The sequence below is a fragment of the Scomber japonicus genome, chromosome 11 (assembly GCF_027409825.1).
Source record: "Scomber japonicus isolate fScoJap1 chromosome 11, fScoJap1.pri, whole genome shotgun sequence".
Classification (NCBI taxonomy): domain Eukaryota; kingdom Metazoa; phylum Chordata; class Actinopteri; order Scombriformes; family Scombridae; genus Scomber; species Scomber japonicus.
Window position 1 is genome coordinate 25730739 of NC_070588.1, and position 17217 is coordinate 25747955.

At 39.6% G+C, this 17217-nt stretch overlaps 1 protein-coding gene across 1 annotated transcript in view; it reads right to left on the reverse strand.

Moving 5' to 3' along the window:
- Positions 1-11883, reverse strand: part of kalrna (kalirin RhoGEF kinase a) — a 136272-nt gene extending 124389 nt beyond the window's left edge. The window contains exon 1 of the mRNA XM_053328288.1: positions 11817-11883. Within this exon, the coding sequence (XP_053184263.1) occupies positions 11817-11883 (67 nt within the window). The remainder of the gene's footprint in view (positions 1-11816) is intronic.
- Positions 11884-17217: the final 5334 nt, after the last annotated feature.

Consider the following 17217-nt stretch of genomic DNA (forward strand, 5'->3'; position numbering starts at 1 on the left):
TTGAATTCTTTATTTCCACTTCATTTAACTGAGGATCTGTGGCTTTTGATGCTCTGTGTTGCTCTGTCAATCAGGATAAAAGCTTTCTGTCTGTCTCACAAACAGACAAAGACAAAAGGCAAACACCTGCCCACTGTTAATAACATCTAAGTCTATTAGCCAGCTCCACTAATCAGTAACACACATACTCACATACATGTCTGTAAAATGTCTTTGTGATCAATGATAGTCAAAACGGATGCTCATTACACTAACACACGCACACACGAACGCACCATATGGCTGCAGCTGTCCAAAGAAAGCTTTTAAGGAGGGAGGAGACAAAAAGAAGGAGAGGAGGAGGAGGAGGAGGAGAAGAGGAAATCCTTTCTTTGTATTTATCTATTTAACGCCCCTTCTCTCCTTCTCTTTTTCTCTCTCTCTCTGGTTTGTCCCCTGGTGGGTAATAAGGGCTAATCCACTTAAGATGCCCTTCTCTCCTTCTCTCTGTTCCTGTCTGTCACCCCAACATACACACACACACACACACACACACACACACACACACACACACACACACACACACACACACACACACACACACACTTCATTCTTCACACCCATCTGCCACTGTTCTTGACACTGGGTGTGTGAGAGACAAAGAGAGCGCGAAAGGGAGGGAAGGAGGGAATCCCTGTCTCTCTCCTCAGCAGCAGCATCTTATTGTTTGTGATGACAGCAGGGGTGAGAGACCCTCTCTGTCTATGTCTCTCTCTATCTCACACACACACACACACACACACACAAACACACACACACACACACACACACACACACACTAACACATTCGTCAATAATAGATGTGTAGCTCCTCCCCCCAAGTATCCTCACCATGACTAAGGACTGAGGCCTCATTTAAAGGAACAGAACACTTCAACAATTTATACTGTAAATTTAGTGCAGCATATTCATAATAACCATAATATGACCTTTGACATGTAATTGAACTGAGGAATAGATGGACAAGAAGATTGATACCACTCTCAGTCTGTTCTACATGAAGCTGGAGCCTGGAGACAGTTAGCTTAGCTTAGCATAAGGACTGGAAGCATGGGGGGGAACATCTAACTCTCTACAAAATTTGAGGTACCACGAATGGATACTGCCACACCGTCCTTCCCTCCTACCCCTCCTGTTTCCCCCTTCTGTAAAACCGCAACGCATCCTGTAGCAAACAAATTTCAGTGGTTGTCATAAATGATGTGGCGTGTTTGACTGTTTCCGTATTCAGTCATATGGCACACAGATTTCATTTGTTCCTCACTTTGTGTAATGTCTCTGTTAGTTACTGGGGACCCATAACACTTCCAAACAATATATCTATTTTTTGATAGATTTTTGAGGCTCTTCCAGCCCTGATTTTGAGTTGTACATCCAGGGGCTAACCAGACTAGTGGTCCAACTGTCCCACTGCCAGAGTTGTCTGTTTGGAACACACTTTAGAATTTATGTTGCTACATGAACAAGATGTGAACCTAACTAGACAGTATTAAAGTAGACATATTATGCTTTAATGTGATATTCTGTTGTTTCTATATTGTTATGATATGGAATGTCAGTCTGTTAAATATGGTCAAACTTTCAAAACTTGAGGTCAGTGTATGTAGAAATTGACCCTGGAAGTCAAAAACCAGGCCTTCAACCTGCTCTGAACACTTCATTTGAGACACTTTTTTCTATCTTGCCAATAATTTTGTATTGCACAATCTCATGTTTCAGATCAGATTCAGGCTTCAACATGTACAGATGCATTTGACTTGACATTTCAAGTAAAGAATGTGACAAAGTAGTGAAATCCTGCTTTGCTACATGATCTGTTTACAGTACATAGCCTCTGGGGCAGTTTCCAGGAGTTGACCAAACAGACCAGAGCTGGCTCAGTGGGAGGGACTTAAAGAGACAGGAGCTAAAACGGCCAGTTTCATACAGAGGCTGAACTAAGAGGCTACATAATGTGTCAATATAAGATAAATAAGGGGTTTTTGAAATGTAAATCACGCTAAGATATTTCAGTAGAGTCCCAGATTAAAAAATATAGACCTGTAAAATGTCCACTTTTGGCTAAGTAGATGTTAGTTTAGTTTGTAAGTTGTACAGAATCAAATTAAGTTTTGTTTGAGGGCTTATCCAGGCTTAGCTGAATAACTGTGACTGAACAAAGTATGACTATCATGGCTACTACTAGTAGTTGTATATAAGAAACTACATTATGCTTCTACTGACAGTATGTTCACCAGACTCAAAACCCCCATGTACATTCTGTTAACTGACAAATCGTACAAGTGTGAGGATTAGCTCCATACCAAAGCTGCTTTGAGAAATTACATTTTAATAACACAATATTCACAGATGGTACTGCTATGTCCCTGCTGTGAACTGCATGCATGACATGATGGTTTACAGTTGACTCCATGGCCTGGATGAATAAAGGCACCAGGAACTGAACGAAAACAATTTGAATGCAGCATGTAATGGAAGTAGCGCTGTATAGATGTAGAAACTTTAGATTGCATACCAGGCTCGTCTTGTTGGAGAACTAGCTTCAGTTACACGAGATTTAGTGACAGCCGACTCAGCACAATGTGATAGATTCTGGGGGTTTTTTATGGTTCACTATTTATAGATGGGAGCTGGAACATCAGCCAAAGAATTCTGTCACATTCAAGTTTTACTTTTGTTATTTTCTGTTATTTGATGGACCGCAGACAGCAAACGCAAACATGTCATGTTCTGGAGAAACAAATAAATAAATAAAATGAATGCACCAACCCTGAAAAAATGCATGTCTGAGGGAATTACAGAAGAACCCAACCAGACCTGATGTTTGTGGGCTCAGTCTGGGGTCCTTCAGATGTTATGTCACCTGATCACCTGATTATCTGTAGGTGATCTCATTCTTATAGCTATTTTGTGACTTTTTTTTTTTTTTTTTTTGCTCAGTGTTGACCAAACTAGCCCCTTACACTAGTAGTCTAAGCTCCATGAGGAGTATACACTGAGAGAGAACTGCATTGCTCTATTCATTTATCATTTATTGATTAATGGATTTTACTTCCCCCACCCTCTAATGGCGAAACGGTGGGACGTTATCAGATCAGTCATTATAGATTTAATTCGCAACAAATAAAGAGTGGGAAATATGAATGATTTAAACTGAGCTTTTGACTCTACTACTAATACTATGTATCTTGTAGAGGTGGTTGTGTCAACAGATACATTTTAATCTAATGGCTGTGTATCTGTGAGAGAGATGAGTGATGGATGTCAAAAACACTTAAATATCCACTTTGGGGATTGCCTTTGATACCCATTTGTTGCTAAAGGCCCAAACACACTCAAAGTGATAACTGACACGCCTCATTTGATGCTCCTTTGGTGCACTGCAGCCTTCAGATTAGAAATGTCAACACCACAGAACCAGCAGAGATTTCCTGTTGTTCCTTGTATTTAACATTACTGCTGCATTGGTTGAATGTAATGAATGAATAAAAAGGAGAAATAAAGAGGAGGAAAATGATACCAAGAGCATATTTTTCTACAGTAAATCATCTGTTGAGTGTCTGGTGGTTATGTATTCCTGCTTGAGAGTAACGTTTTACTTCTGTCAGTCATTGCTTTGTTCTCTCTACCAACCCGTTGCCTCTCTCTCTGTCTTTCTCTTTTTCGGCTGCAGAAAAAACACCTTTGGTTGCTGGGTTGTCATTCATCACTTCAAAATCCAAACAAGGTTGGAGTAGAGGTGTCAAAGCAGCGTGACACACCTCATGATGGTTTTGGTACATTTTTTACCATTTAACGCTACCGTCTAATTTATTGAGTAGCCTATATATTTTGCCCTTTCTACTTTTACTATTCTGGACTATATGCATACATTTACTTGGTTGTTTACTATGTAGTACTTTCTATATCAACCTAATGTTTTCCTTTCACTTGGGATACAACGACATATCTAATCTGACAGTCTGTGTATCCAGTTTTCTTGTTTCTATTTTGTTTTTACAGTACTCTTAGTGTGCCTAACTATTTACGGTATTTCATCTGTTTCTGATTTGCAATCACTGAATTTGTTCTGCATCCAGTAAAAACTCCTGTTTTCAATCCTTGTTGTATATTTAGCTCGCTGCTTAATTGTGCATCTACACACAGAGAGGACAGAAGATCTTGAGTGAATTAAATGTAGTGAATTAAGTCAGTTAATATGTATTCATAGCAGCAAATGATCAGATGTATCAGTGTAAGTGGTGGCAATACTGGTGGATTAGTATTAGTCCGACTGGTGTTACTGAGTGTGATTATTGTGAGTGTGACTCATTAGGCTGTATTTAAACAACAGTCTTTATCATTAGCGTTAATCCGTTTGCATAAACTCAGTCATTTTAATTGACACATCTGATTAGATATTGTCTAACATCATTATTACAATTTATCCAGACTGTATTTCCCTCCCACTGTCTGATTTTGAGTGTTTATATTGCAGGTTAATCTGCTCTAAGCCTGGAGGAAGCAGTGCCTGAATCTGAGTGAATGAATGGATTACAGGTCATTCATCCATGTAATGTGTCTGTTCACAAAGCACTCAAACACACAGTCATACACATAAGCTTAGCCACTTCCATTCACAGGCCAAAATTGCTCTTAGATGTCCTGCCAACACAAACACACGTGCCCATACCCTAACAACTGGGTTTAAAATCCAGCTCAGCTGATTTAAAAAAAATTTAAAATTCTGACGTCAACACCTTGAATTGTTCATTTATTTCGTTCAGAGGAGAAACTAACTTCAGATAGAAGAACTAATGGTGAAATGAGGTCTGTTCTCAGAGTCAAATTATGTATGTTTTTAGGGAAAAAATAGGTTTATTTATGTTACATTTGAGGTCTTATCATGATGAATTAGGGTCCATCAGGGTTAGATGCAGTCTCTTGTGAGAGTGAATTGAGGTTTCTCATAAAATTAGGTCTTGTCAGGGTGAAAAGAAATCCCTCCTCAAGGTGAAATAGGACAAATATGGATATCCAGTATGCTTCAAATTAACTGCTTAGTATGACCTATCATGTCATGCAACCTTGGTGTTTATACATACTCTAAACGGCAAAGACTAAATGAGGGACCAAAAGTTTACCATCATGCAGTTCCTCCTCCTGGCTACATTTCACTGCCTCTGAATTCTTTCCAAGAACTCTGCGGCTTTTGCACATCTTCTGTCTACATGAAAAATCGTGCAAATATGGATAACAATCCATGCTTTTGCACATCTCTCCTCGCAGGCCTTCATGTTGTGTTACCATGTGTTCTGGGTTCAAAATGTTTCAACCTGAGCAAAGAATTTTTGCTTATCCTGGGGCTTTACGAATCTGCTTTATAGACATACAGAGATGAGCAGAAAAGGGAGAGATGACAGAAGGAACTGGGAAACCTGGTGAGTTCTGAGAACAGTCAGAGACTGAGCTGAACACAAACACACAAACATACTCCACGCACACAGTTGTTGCATCTTTTACCAGCTAGCTTACAGCTATCATCTGTACAGTTGATATAATGGTTGTTTGAAGCAAATCAACACAGGCATCATGTCCAGCAGTCACATTCTTGCAAAAAAAGCAAAGTTTTGCCGTGTGTCTTAACACACCGTCAGACAGGAAAGAACACTGTGCATTGTGCAAAAAATGAAAAACCTTGGGACCTTGGGAGAAGTTCAAATTCTGCCTTAAATTCATTGAATGTAACCTCCTCCCAATTCCCCCGTCTGATGCCGTTAGACGACCTGACAGGCACTTCGTTTGAAGCGTACTGAAGCTTTGAGGTTGAAATGAGGTTTCTGCTCAAAGTGAAATCCTCAGGCAGCTCTGTTGATGGGAAATACATCACACTGCAGCTATTTCTATTCCAGTACCAAATCCTGATCCATTCACACGGTAAAGTTAAGACTGCCAGCAACTTTCTACACCCAAAGTGACAACCTTAAACTTACAGGTAGATTCTATGTACCTTACAGCTACAGCTTGCACATGGCAACATCAGATGGCACGCTGACATTTTGCAGTCTGAACTGTGGAATGGCTTCAATCAGTTCGTAGTTCGGTGCAAACCAGAAACCTGCCCTATTATCGCCTGCAGTTCAACTGCAGTCGTCTTGCAGTCTTACTGAAATTGCCAGGTGTAAAAACTTCACCCTGAGCAGAAGCGACGAAGCCACCATCTTATGTCTGTGCTGAAAATTGCCATGGCTACAGACATTACTCATGGCATTCAGCAGATTAGCAGAGAAAATTCACTCTAATCACCTGTTCATGCACACAGCGAGCGCTCGCTTCGCACCTCACTGCTGGAATATGAACACACACTGGGATTCAGTCTCTTGAGATTATGCTGTTAACGCCAGTGACATTGAGAAGCATATGCTCTGGAAAACAAAAACAACAAAAAAAAGACTTATTAACTTTGCATTTCAAGCGACAGGCCTTTTGGAATGGATTGTATGGAGAAGATTCATCAGAGGCAGCATCTAGGAGAAAGCTGGCAGTCCTGGCATTCTGGCACTTTGGCTTCCGCTTCCAGCCATGAAGACACTTGGTGTGAAGGCAGTCTTAATCTCCCAGCATGCCTGGGTGAGGAGTTGCTGTGCTTCACCTGTTACCAACAACACCGACCAGTATGACATCACTAACTTCTATTTGTTAACGCCTGTTATTTCAATAACCAAAAAGGGATGCTTTACAATTATCCCAGTAGCGTAGCAACAACAGCAGTTATTGACAGACAGCTGGCGTCAGTTGCGTGATAAACACTCTAAACAAGATGTTGAACGCTGATTGCATGTGTGTAGGTATGAATGCATGTGTGTCACTTCCTGTTTCTGTCTGATCATTTTGGATCCTATTTATAAACCACTGATTAGCATAACATGGAGCTGCCGTGCCGCCTGCACTTTCCTGTGTGACTATGTTTTCAGACTGCAGCCTGGCAGAGGATGTGCACTAGTATGTATTCTGACTCTTCTTCTGTTCTTTTTTTCATTTCTAGGCTTCTGATTTCTTAAGATGAGAAAAGAGGCTAATTTGCATTTAGTATTTCATCTTCACTCTGTTACTGTCGTTGCCCATAGACACAAAACTCAAGTAGACAACCTTTGCTTTGTCAAGACACACAAAGTGCCTCAGATACATGCAGTAAAAGGGAACATCACCACACAATCTACATTTAATGCAAAATGAATAAAAGTCAATTGGAAGCTTTTCACCTCATTTTGGAAAAAAAGAAAACTGCTTTAATCATCAGTTGTCAGCCTGTTAAAGTGGTGAAACACATTTCAATTGTTAAAATGGTTATAGCTCTGATGAGTTTGAATTTAAAAATGTTGAATTGGGAGTTATTTAGTTATCCAGTTGATCAGGTTTCAGTGCAGAACCACTGCTCAGCTGAAGTTCATTTCACTGTTGTGAACGTCCCTCTCCTCTGTCATTCCCTGTAGAGTTTAGTGTCCTTGTGTCTCCTCTAACATCTTATCCAACTCAAGTGTCCAAAGCCCATTTTTTTCACCTCTTCTGCACAAATCCCAGCATTAACTATCAAGGTACAAGTGTTTTCTTGAGGGAGTTCTGTTTTTGCTTTGATACAGAGACACATGCAAATCATGTAATCGCTGAATGGACTTTATCTAATACTGAACTTCTTGTAATGTATTTATGCTGTAAACATAAACCAACCATCCACAGTACTGTCCTGTCTCTGAACATGCTCTCCTTTCTGACTGTTGGTGAAAGTCTTTCTATGTATTGTGCAGTGTCTAGTCTTTTCCAGATTAAAGTTCAAATTGCTGAATCGTACTAGAAACAGACCATTTATTACCATTAAAAGCAATTAAAGTTATTGTGACATTATATTATGTCATTATGAAGGAAGTCAAGAGTAAGACAATAGAATGCAACATGTGCAACATCAGTTTTGAATCAGTGCTTGAAACCTCCAGTCCCACAAATTTGATTAAACATTTGCAGCAGTGTCATTTAAAGGAATATGACAACGCAACAAAAACCATCAAGAAGAAAAGTCAGCATGGAGTCAAAACATGCACCCTATGTCATTACTAAGTCTGACAGCACTCTGGAGAGACTCAGGTTCGACTTTGCAAGGAGAGCTCCACAAGAGGGAATCTATTAAGGCAGCAATGGTTGAATGTTGATTAAAAAGAAGGATTTTATTTTATGTGAGAAACATGCAAAGTGATGTACGACTGGCTTATTAACAGCTTAGCACGCTATCAAATATGTATCAGTACTGGCAGATGCTCAATACTGTGGAATTGGTTAAAGATATGAAGAAGTGATCCAGAGTCAACCCAGTTTTTCTGTATAAAAGACATTTTATGAGTGCAGGGCGCAACCCCGTTTTGTTCTTTACAGCTCTTTAGAACACTGTACAGCATTGCATCTGTCAACAAAAATAATGACTTTTGCTATTGTATGTGAATAGTTTTCTCTACCTCAAGCAAAACGGCAAAGCAAACACTATTGATTAAGGCACCATGCTGGCAGTGGCTGGTGTCTGAACCCAGACTGTAGGCACAATATTTGTGATACAAAATCAAAAACTCTAGAAAAACTAGTTTTTCCCTTTCTTTTTTCCTGTCACGTTAGAATCGGGGAAGGAGAGGAGGGTATGCTGTGAGAGATCTGAGTTTTAAGTCTCACCACGCACCAAGTGTGGAGACATTATCCTTTCTTTAGACGTGTGATAAAACGTTTTATGGAGCCTCATGTTTCTTTTCAGCACTGTGGTAACAAGCTATTTTGTCAGGAAATCAAACCTCCAAAACAAACAGTACAACACAGGCACTGTGGAAAGGATGAGGTGAATATGATAGCTCTGTGGATTCCAAAGTGTCCAACATCAGTTTGACGAACACTCACTTCTGAATGTCCTTTTTCTCAGTCTATTTGATGGATCATGAATGCACCTTTCTACTACCTTTAAAGCCCAACTGACATCACATTAAATCATGCCTCTTTGCAGTACAAAAACCTGCATCTAACCAGACTGAAGTGCCATTCGTAGGTATGTCATCATGCTGTTTCATGTGCGGCGGCTGAGCAGCTAATGAGGTATCTAGTTAGTTTGGTGGCTCTTTCAACAAGCGACGGTGCAGCACAAGACCTATGTTCATGTTTGTAAGATAGATAAGAAGGACGGTTTAACAGGAAAGCTAATGTGGGTTGTTGTTGTTCAGAGTCTCGTTCGTTGTGTAGCAGGATGCTATCAGGCTTAGTGTGACCGTCTGCTCTGAACATGACATTATTGTTTTGTGCAAGATTTGATTTTCTGTAGGAAATAAGGAGTCCAGCTACCCAAGCAGATGATGGAACATCAATTCAAATAATTTTGGTTTCTGACTTATTTCTCAAAGGAAAACACAAGACTAGTGATGTACAGAGCAGATATGTGCACTCCAGCAGACGAAAAAGACCTGAATTTCCCTTCAGTAGGTCTGTTTCTCAGCCATTGAGAAATACTGTACATCGTCTCACATGACATTATTTCACACACATTATAGATTGAGGAATTGGGACTATTTTTCTCTGTTTGCTTCTGTTGCATAGCACTATTGAAATTCTTCAATACCCATCAGCCTCATTGGATTTTGCTATGGAGAAAGCACCTGGACCAATGATACAAGAGCAACATACTGGACCATACGTGTTGAACTTATCTAAAATCAAAGTCTGGATTGATTCAAAATCCATCAACAGCATGGCAACAGTGTTCAGCTTGATAACTGGTTGTTTCTTCCTTCAGTGCTCTCTGGGACACAGTTATCTTTTTTTCTCACAATTGTTGTACCTTTGGCTTTATGACAATGAATCAGACCTTTTTCAGCACAGCTTCTCATTGTTTGTACTGATGAGTCAACCAGCGGGATTTCCACGTCCATCTGCTGGAAGCGTTCCAGCTGACAGTCATGTAATATTATGGGAAAACTGAAGAGCAGAAGATCACACATGGAACCCCTGTTACTCTATACAATACACGGAGTGTCTCATAGAGTGTTTTTGAGTGTGTGTTTGATTTAATAAACTCCCTTGGCAGGATTGCTCATAATAAAGTTATTGAACGGAATTACACTGACAGAAAGAGTCAGGGTGTGTCCCTCTCCAAGCAATGCTGCATACTGTGTGTGTATGTGTGCGAGAGTGTGTGAATGTGGTCAAACAAACATGTCACCAATATTTCACCAGTTTGCTATATTGATCAAACAAATTTTATTAGTTTTTCTCTCTTTCTCCCTCTCCCTGTCAATCACACACACACACACACACACACACACACACACACACACACGCTCCAATCCGTATAACCTGAGAAAGCCCTAAATCTCTGTATCTATGCTTACAGTATGTCCATTATTTAACCCTAATTTGACAGTATCCAACACACACTGACACACACACTCATACAATTCAGCTATTTAAAAATAGCTGGTGCCAACGCTGGTCAATGAAACTAGAGCTGCAATAATTAGTCAATTAATCAATTAGTTGATCAGCAGATAATTAATCTGCAATCATTTTTAAATGTTTTAGCACATCTTTGAGCAAATTCACAGTTCTTGCAGATGTGAGTATTTTATGGTTTTTACACTAAAATATGATGATAACAGAAATCATAGTTGGCTTTTGGGCTGGCTAGACAAAACAAGACGTTTGAAGACTAATGATGGGCTCTAGAAGCTTGGGGTAGACATCCTTCACAATTTACTGACATTTTCTGGACCACACTGAATCGATTATTCAAGAGAATACTTGCTGGATTGATCAATAATGAAAAAAATTCAAATTAGTTCTTCAGTCAATCAGTATACCCTGGTTTCCGATCCTCCAAAGCAATGCTGCTTGTGTATCTTATAGTACTGTGAGTAAGAAATATTCTTTGGTCATTGGAAAGACTAAAAAAAGCAGTTTGAAGACCCCAATTTGAAGATGAAGACTATCAATCAGTTTATAGATGGATCAATGATGACATAATTGTCAGTTGCAGCCCCAGTTGTGTATGCTTATGTTTTGTATGAAGTGTCAGGCACACACTATCACCCTGACACACCAATATTCTCCATTAATTATTCCTCACTATACGGACCATATCAACTCCATTTACACCATTTTTAGGTCGGTTTTACCACCATGATCAATCACCCTCTGCTTTTTAAAAAAAATCTAAATGAAAAATGGATCAATTTGAGAGACAGTGACACACACACACACACACACACACACACACACACACACACACACACACAGTCTGCAATGCTGATTAAAGCTTGGACAGTACTACATAAAACGTCATTTAGTAGCATATTGAACAGATTTCCAGCAGCTGATTTGATGTGGTTCCCCCGGGATTCTTCTTTCTTTTGTAGCTAGAGACCATCAGCATCAGACACATGAGCTCACACTATTACACACACTCACTCACACACACACACACACACACACACACACACACTATAAATCCATATAAAAAACCATCAAATATTAACACTGAGAGCAGAATTGAACGTTATTTTGAGCTGAATTGTAAGGATCCCTTGTTTGGCTTCCATCTGCCACAGCCTGTGTCATTTCCAGCACATCTCTGCTGATTTTCTGCACATTTCTGCTGATGTTCACTTGGTTTCATGTGCGTGTTCAGACGGCTGTTGGTGACATTGGCCACAGTTATGATGCTTTTTTTTTTTTTTTTTTTTTTGTGCTGATTTTGCAGCCGCTCCTCTCCGTCTTCCTACCTGTTTTGTAGAAGGCATCAGTGTCGGGGTCGCTGGGCGCCTCCTCGGCCGCTTCTGCAGGGTTCATACCGGAATCCGGTTCAATACAATCCAACCGACAAAGAAAGAAAGAGAGAAATAAAGCCCTCCGGTCCGGAAAATCCTCGCGTCTTTATTCCTCACATGTTCTCCGTTTACCTCTCTCTCCCTCCATCCCCCCTCTCTGGCTTTCTTTCTTTCTCTCGCCCCTCTCGGTTTGTTGGTGTTTGGTGTTTCAGGGCTGGCTTCGTTCCTCTCTATTGTTCCCGGTCCAACCTCTCTGCTGCTGTCCGCCAGGGTCTCTCTACCTCCCTCCCTCTCCCCCAGTGCCTCCCCTCCCTCTCTCTCTCTGTCGCTCTCTCTCTCTCTCTCTCTCTCTCTCTCAATTCAATCCATTGACCTTTATTAGCAAGACATTATGTGTCTTGTGATTTTAAAGAATTTATATTATTGTCAAACAGAAATAATAATGAATTAGGTGAATATTCCAATTATAACTTTGTAACTTTCATGCCAATCATGGATCACAGATGATCTTGCGTGCCAGATGATTCGTCCAGATGGTGGCGCTGATGGAGGGAAATTAAATGAGGGTTCATCCTGGCAGGAGCATGAATGTGTTGCCTACCTTTTGTGTCAATCTCCACATTAGCGTGTGATATTTCTTGCTTACATATAAAAATAACCTTGTTTCATAAGTGTTCCTACATTGTGTGTGTTGCCTGTAACTTACTGCTTCATCCTCTCTTGGCATCCCATTTGCTTCTCTTGTGTCTGTGCAGCAGCATGCAGTGGTTAGGCACTGTGGCCTGTAAAAGTTGCCATGTTGTACAAACTGTGAAGCCCTCTGAGATAAATATGCAGTTTTGGGCTCTGTAATTAAATGTTTTTGACGTGACTTGGTGGCGCTCGAGGAAAACTCACCAAAACCATTTTGACTCACCTTATAGGGACGATCAGTGGCCTCATACAGCATTTCTCTGCTGCTGCTCTTCGCTATGTCCTGCTGAGTAAACAGCAACACTGTAGATTTGACAGAAAATATAAATTTGATATATCTGATATCCTCGCCTGCATGGACATTTCAGAAGAAGGGGGGAAAACATTTGGCTTTAGGTGAAGTACAGGTGATGTATTCATGAGTGTGACTGCAAATGACATCACTGTGCAGTTATTTATATTCATAATATAAAAATTAATATAAAAACAGTCACACAAAAATATGCTTTGGAACATTCAGGATGGTAGTAGACCTAATATTGATTATTCCAGTTATTCTGGAGTTGATCAAGGCTTTTAAAGTGATTAATCCACTTTAGCCAAAAAAACAGAAACAATAGTTCTTACTATACACTGTAACCTTGTGGATTCAAAAATACAGTGGGTACAAACTGAAATGTATGTGCTCCATTAAGTTTGTCTGTTTGAAAATCCTCATGCTTAAGAAAGCTTCACTGAGCATTCAATAGAAGCAAAACACTACTGTATGCACTTCAAACCTACAACCACATTTACATGCGGCTCACTCTAAACGCTGGCTTTCCTGGATGTAGGAATTCTTTGCTAACATATTTGCCCAGATACATTTATTAGGCTACATTAGTTGCAAGTCTGTCTGCTTTTGCGCCCACAAAATCTGAATTTTTAAGAGAAACAGCCACAAATGGAGTGTGGTTAAAGTTGAATTAAGTGACTTAAAGTGATTTTGTCTGCTCAAACCATTTCATTGCATTCAGTTTTTCCAGGAAGCTTTACATTAAATCAACTAATAAATAAACTGTTCTGCTCTTTTCTGCAATGAGAGTAAAGTTAAATTCAGAATAAATGACTGTTTTTACTGAGGTGTGGTATGTGTAGTATTTGACTTAAAGCCAACTATGCTCTCCAACTCTGATCTTTACCAGAGGAAGCTGTCTGTATGTTGGCCTTCATCCAGAGATAACCATGTTTAACATAACATGTCCCTTTCACTCCTTACACCGGTCAGCGAGAGCCTCTCCTCCTCTCACTGAAAATATCACCTTATCAGCATGGAAGTCATGTACAAGCTGTGTGTTTATGGTCCCACTGTGTGCTACAGCCATCTAGTGGCCATAGGTGCACATAACACCTGGGTCATTGCATAATGTTGCTGTCATACACATTTTTCTTACACTTGACATTCCCAGGGGACCTTGTTAAAGCTCCCCTCAAGTCAATTCTAACTCACCTTGTTTCCAAATAACAGGCTGCTCGCATGCTTGCTGACTAATTCAGTGACATAATGGGATTTTTTTGTCTTCTCATTCCTTTCCTTCAATCCTAACCCTCCTGTATTAGTTCATTACTTCTGCCTTGTGTAATATTATATTCTTCTTTTTGATGTATTTTTTTTGACAGAATAATTGTATTTTTTCTCCAAAGTGTTTAGCAGGCATGAATCCCAAGGGAGGATTCAAGATGTATTACAAAATGTGAGGAGGTGACATACAGAGACAGTGACATCAGTGTTGAGAAGAAATTATTATCCCCTTCCGTCTGCATAAATGCACGCTCTAGAAGAATGTCATGGATCTTAATGTGTCTCAATCCCAGTTTCATCCTCCCCCCGTCTGTTCCCTACTCCTTTCATTTTTTCACTTAACTCTTTTCTTCCTCCTCCTTCTCAGTCCTCGTCTGTATGTCATGATATACTTAGATTCCTTTCTCTCTCACTGCACCCTGCCTCCTTCCTTTCTCCACTCCCTGACTTGTGCATATTACAAGACAAAAGAAACCACAAAGCAAACTCTCCTAAAGCCTTTACTGAAGATGTGCTGTAATGAGCTGGCATACTCATACAAGAAACCTGTTAATCTGTCAGTGATATTATAAACATGTCATTCAGATCAATGGATAATGATAAAATGCGTGTTTGACTTCCCGTTTATTGGATTTTTTTTTAAATCAATACCTCCTAAACAAAGAATCTGTGAGACCAAAAGTTCTATTAAGAAATGTCCGGATATCATGTGGCAATCCACTTCATATTTTAAGCATTTTACATCTCTGCAGTCAGGATATGAAAGGCAAGAACTGTTTAGAGATTTATAAGAAACAGAATGGAGGCACACTGGACTTACTTTACAATCCCTCTGGATACAAAGGCAGACATTTTTATATAGCATAAACTCAGTTATTTTTTCAGTGGATATGTTGCTTTCTAGGCAAAGAAATACAAGATCTGTACACTGTAGTGACAGGTCCAACAAATTTAATAGAGCAAAATTTTGATCTAACATAAGTCTTCATTAGGCAACGTCAAACAGGTATCACACAGCACACATTCATCATTCAGGTGGTCGTAATCTGCATGATTGAGGGTCAACCTACTCTCAGACTGTACCAATAAGAACACCATTCATCAGGTGTGGTATTCAACTTGTAATTGGTTCCTTCAACTGATCACTGTTACACCTACTAGTGAATTCACCTGTGCACAGATGGAGTTGAAGTAATATGTCAGTTACTGTAGATTAATGTATCAAGTTCAGCTAAACTGATTTTTCTTTTCAGGAGATCCTTGACTGCAGGCCTACAGTTAATAAAATGTTAGAATTCACTTCAGATACTAGTTTATAAATGAAATATGTGAGAAAGAAAAGTCTATTAATATCATTCAGTTTAATTTAATGTCTATCCATTTAGTTTATGTGATCTAGTAGTTATAATGTAGCAAATTGTGTGATTAAAATTCACAAACTTGAATATTTTGTATTAATTAAAAAATGATTTTGAACTAATCTTATCTCTCCTGGACAACATCTTCATAACTTGATTTCTGGGTGACCAAGGCTCAAAATTAAAAAATGTCAAGGATTAATGTTCTGATTCGTTGAATATTCTTACACTTGCTTTTCAATACCACAACACACTTCTTGCAAATGAATTTCTCCCCATAAAGCAGACCATCTCCTCACCATCAAGTTTCCTGAAATCACTTCTTGCAGAGACCACAGAGCAACCAATCATCAGTAAACTGAGCTCCACTGACCCATCTGCAAACTGTACAGAAGTCTAAACTGCCTGCCATCTTATTTATAGATGCACACTGCAAAGAGCCTTGTTTATACTGTGAAGTCATAATGCATGTTATTGCTCCTAAGGGTGTAACAGGACCACCAAAATGATATCCTCCACCACACCTACTTTGTCGTCCTTGAATAACATTTCTTGGGTTTTTTTGTTTTTGCCTGCATTTGCACAACTTCCTGCCTCCTCCTCTGCTAATGGTGCTTCAAGGCTTTTAAACAGATACTTGTCAGCTGGCAGAAAAGCAGGCCTGGCATGGGGAGGAAAGCTATTGATATGAATAATGTTTTGTCTCATGAGTTCAAAAACCTTCAGGCTGCAGGAGGACATGTAGCCTGTAGTCCTCCTTCTTTGAGCTGTAAATCTTTGGCCCCAATCCACAAAAAGCTGCGAGTTAATCCATCCATTTTCAGTAGCTCTGAATACTGCCTGGTCTGGATTTCCACAAATCCAATCACCTTTGACATGCTTCCCTTTAAAAATGACCATAACGGGAGTGGATGTCCCAACAGCATTAAAACCTGCCAATGCAAACATGGTATCGCTTTTCCTGCTCCTGTTATTTCAGAGCAGACTTTTGCCTTTCTCTGCTACCATCTCCTCCACTCTCCAAAAGACATTAACAGATCACACAACCATCCCACAGACCACACACACACACACACACACACACACACACACACACACACACACACACACAGTTCAGGTCATAAGGCAGGAAACAGGACCAAAGTAGCTAACAGCATGTTCACCAGATCTGGATAAAAAATGTACAGTTAGAAACCCTCCACATGATGACCTGAGAAGTCTGACTTGATTTTAGTCAACAAACAGGGCTGAAACATTAGGTTTTAAAGATGGTTCTGTATTGCAATGGGACCCCAGTGAACAATGAATGAACCACTGATTTAAGTACTGGAGTGGTTTCAGTTTTTTTGTTGAAAAAACCTCAAACTCGAAAACTTGTACTGATCGAAAAACACTACTGACCTTTTTTGGTAGTGGATAAAGATGACACATTTCCATGTTCTCTTATATTATGATTACTGAGATATATCAACAATAGAACTTAAAATGTAAAATGAATCCAACAATGAAGTAACACAATGAGTTAAATGGCTGTAAATGGTCTGTGTATTTTGCTGATCTGCACAGTCCAAGAAATATGTGAATTTTCTGGCTTTTACTTTGACGCTTGAGCCTGCACTTCTCCCCCTTGAGTATTGACTCACCAAAACATAATTAGCTAATCAAATAATCACTTAGAACCCCACTAATGGTAGCATACTGGAAGACATAACTGGACCAGTAAATCTAAACAAGGTTTATTTTG